Source organism: Neophocaena asiaeorientalis, unplaced genomic scaffold (genome assembly GCF_003031525.2).
Source record: "Neophocaena asiaeorientalis asiaeorientalis breed wild unplaced genomic scaffold, Neophocaena_asiaeorientalis_V1.1 scaffold134, whole genome shotgun sequence".
NCBI classification, from domain to species: Eukaryota; Metazoa; Chordata; class Mammalia; order Artiodactyla; family Phocoenidae; genus Neophocaena; species Neophocaena asiaeorientalis.
In genome coordinates this window covers 24,989,877-24,991,626 of record NW_020185339.1, presented here as the reverse complement: position 1 = coordinate 24,991,626, position 1,750 = coordinate 24,989,877, and the positions used below count along the sequence as shown (strand labels likewise).

Genomic DNA, 1,750 nt, shown 5'->3' with positions numbered 1-1,750 from the left:
GAGGCCAGGGGGGTGGGGTGGGGGCTGGGTGGGGACCTTGAATAGCCCAGAACCAACAGCTGGGGCCTAACCATCCTCCAGACAAAGGAGAAATATGCCCCATACCCCAAGTGAATTACCTAGATTAACCCCTTTTCTCCAAAAATTAAAGGAAATGAGTAGAGCTCAGTTAACTGTATCATGTGTAGGAACAGCTCACCTCTGACAGAGGTCCTATCAAAGCTGGATACCAGGGGTTGTTGTGCTGGTGGCGATGGTGGGGAGCAGTGACAATCTCAGAGCCCAGAGATGTGGAAAGAGGATTATTCCAGACATCGTGCAGGATCAGGCATCTGGCACCTGGGAGTCCCCGTCCCACCCCAGGAGCAGCTTCCTTCCCCTCTTACTCCCCCCCCCACATTTAAACAAACACCCTTGTTCTAATGTTGCCTAGCTCGTTTCCCCAAGCCCGTGGGCTCCCCATTTTCCTGGCACACAGGGTCCGCTCTGCTTGTCACCCTGCTGAGCTGGGAATGGGGAGCCTCCTTTGAGACTTCCCCGGTCTCTGAGATCCTGTGTTCTGACGCTCTTGGGCCCTGCAAGCCCGCGTCTCCCCAGCTTCCGACCCCAACCCCAGAAGTCCCGGTCTCAGCTCAGCTCCAGCCGACAAGCTACAGGAAATCAGTTTTTCTCTTCCTCCCAAGAGCTAGAAGAAGAGGGAAACCGCCCACCCCCCTTCACGGGCGCACACCCCTACCGACACATCCGAGCCCCCGCCCTTGGCTGAGCCAGCCCCCAACCCCGGCGCCCCCCAGGACCAGGGTCCCGGGACTCTCCCCAACTTCCCGGATCCCCTCTTCTGAACAGAGATTGGGGGTGGCGGGCGGAGTAGGAGACCGAGGAGAAAGGGGAGGGAGCCGCGTCCCCCTCCCGAGTCTTTCCCAGCCTGAGTTGAGGGGGGAGGGGAGGGTAAGGCTGGCCCCCATTTAACCTCCGGACCACTTCAGCCTCCGACTCCCTTCTTACTACACACAGCTCATTCTGCTTCGACCCGTTCTCTCTCCGCACAATGGCCCTCAGGGGTCCCGGGGTTCCCCAGTGCTCCAAAATGCCCACCCTGGCCTCCGCGCCCCCTCTCCGTCCCCATCCGCCTCCGGTCCCGGCAGCTCTCGGATCTCAGCCAGAGACCCTCTGCTCTCCATTCCCGCGCCCTCCTCTCTCTTGGCCCCAAGACCCCGGCCCAGACTCCTCCAGCTTGCAGCTTCGTGTCCTCTCCCCACCCCACACGTCTCCCTGCTGATCGCTCTCAAACTCCTGGCCACCCTCCACGCCGGCCACTGTCCCCTCCCTACTCCAGCGCGGGCCCCCAACTCCGGCGAGGGCCCCCAACTCCAACCCTAGTCCTTCCAAACTCCGCCTCCCAAACTCAAGCCTTGGTCCCCTCCAGACTCCAGCCGCGCCCCCTGTCTCCAGGCGCGCACCCCCGACCCCGCCAGCCCGCCGCCAACCCTCCTCAACTCACCCGTCTGTCCCCGGCCGGTAAAACTCCACCGAGAAGCCGAAGAAAGAGCCCGGGGGCCCAGAGAGCACTGCTGGGGCCTCCGCGTCTAAGTTGAAGCCCCCGACCCTGGGCGGCGGCGGCAGCAGCAGCAGCAGCAGCAGCGGCAGCAGCCGGGATCGGCGCCGGGGGCCCCAGCGCAGCTGCACGGCGAGGAGAGGGGACCCTGGCGTCCGGCTCCCCATAGCACCCGCTCTTCCCTGTCCTGGGGCC

At 63.5% G+C, this 1,750-nt stretch overlaps 1 protein-coding gene across 1 annotated transcript in view; it reads right to left on the bottom strand.

Annotated features, from left to right (window-relative positions):
* ITGA5 (integrin subunit alpha 5) overlaps positions 1-1,744 on the bottom strand; it is a 21,078-nt gene extending 19,334 nt beyond the window's left edge. The window contains exon 1 of the mRNA XM_024736417.1: positions 1,502-1,744. Within this exon, the coding sequence (XP_024592185.1) occupies positions 1,502-1,722 (221 nt within the window). The 5' untranslated portion in view covers positions 1,723-1,744. The remainder of the gene's footprint in view (positions 1-1,501) is intronic.
* Positions 1,745-1,750: the final 6 nt, after the last annotated feature.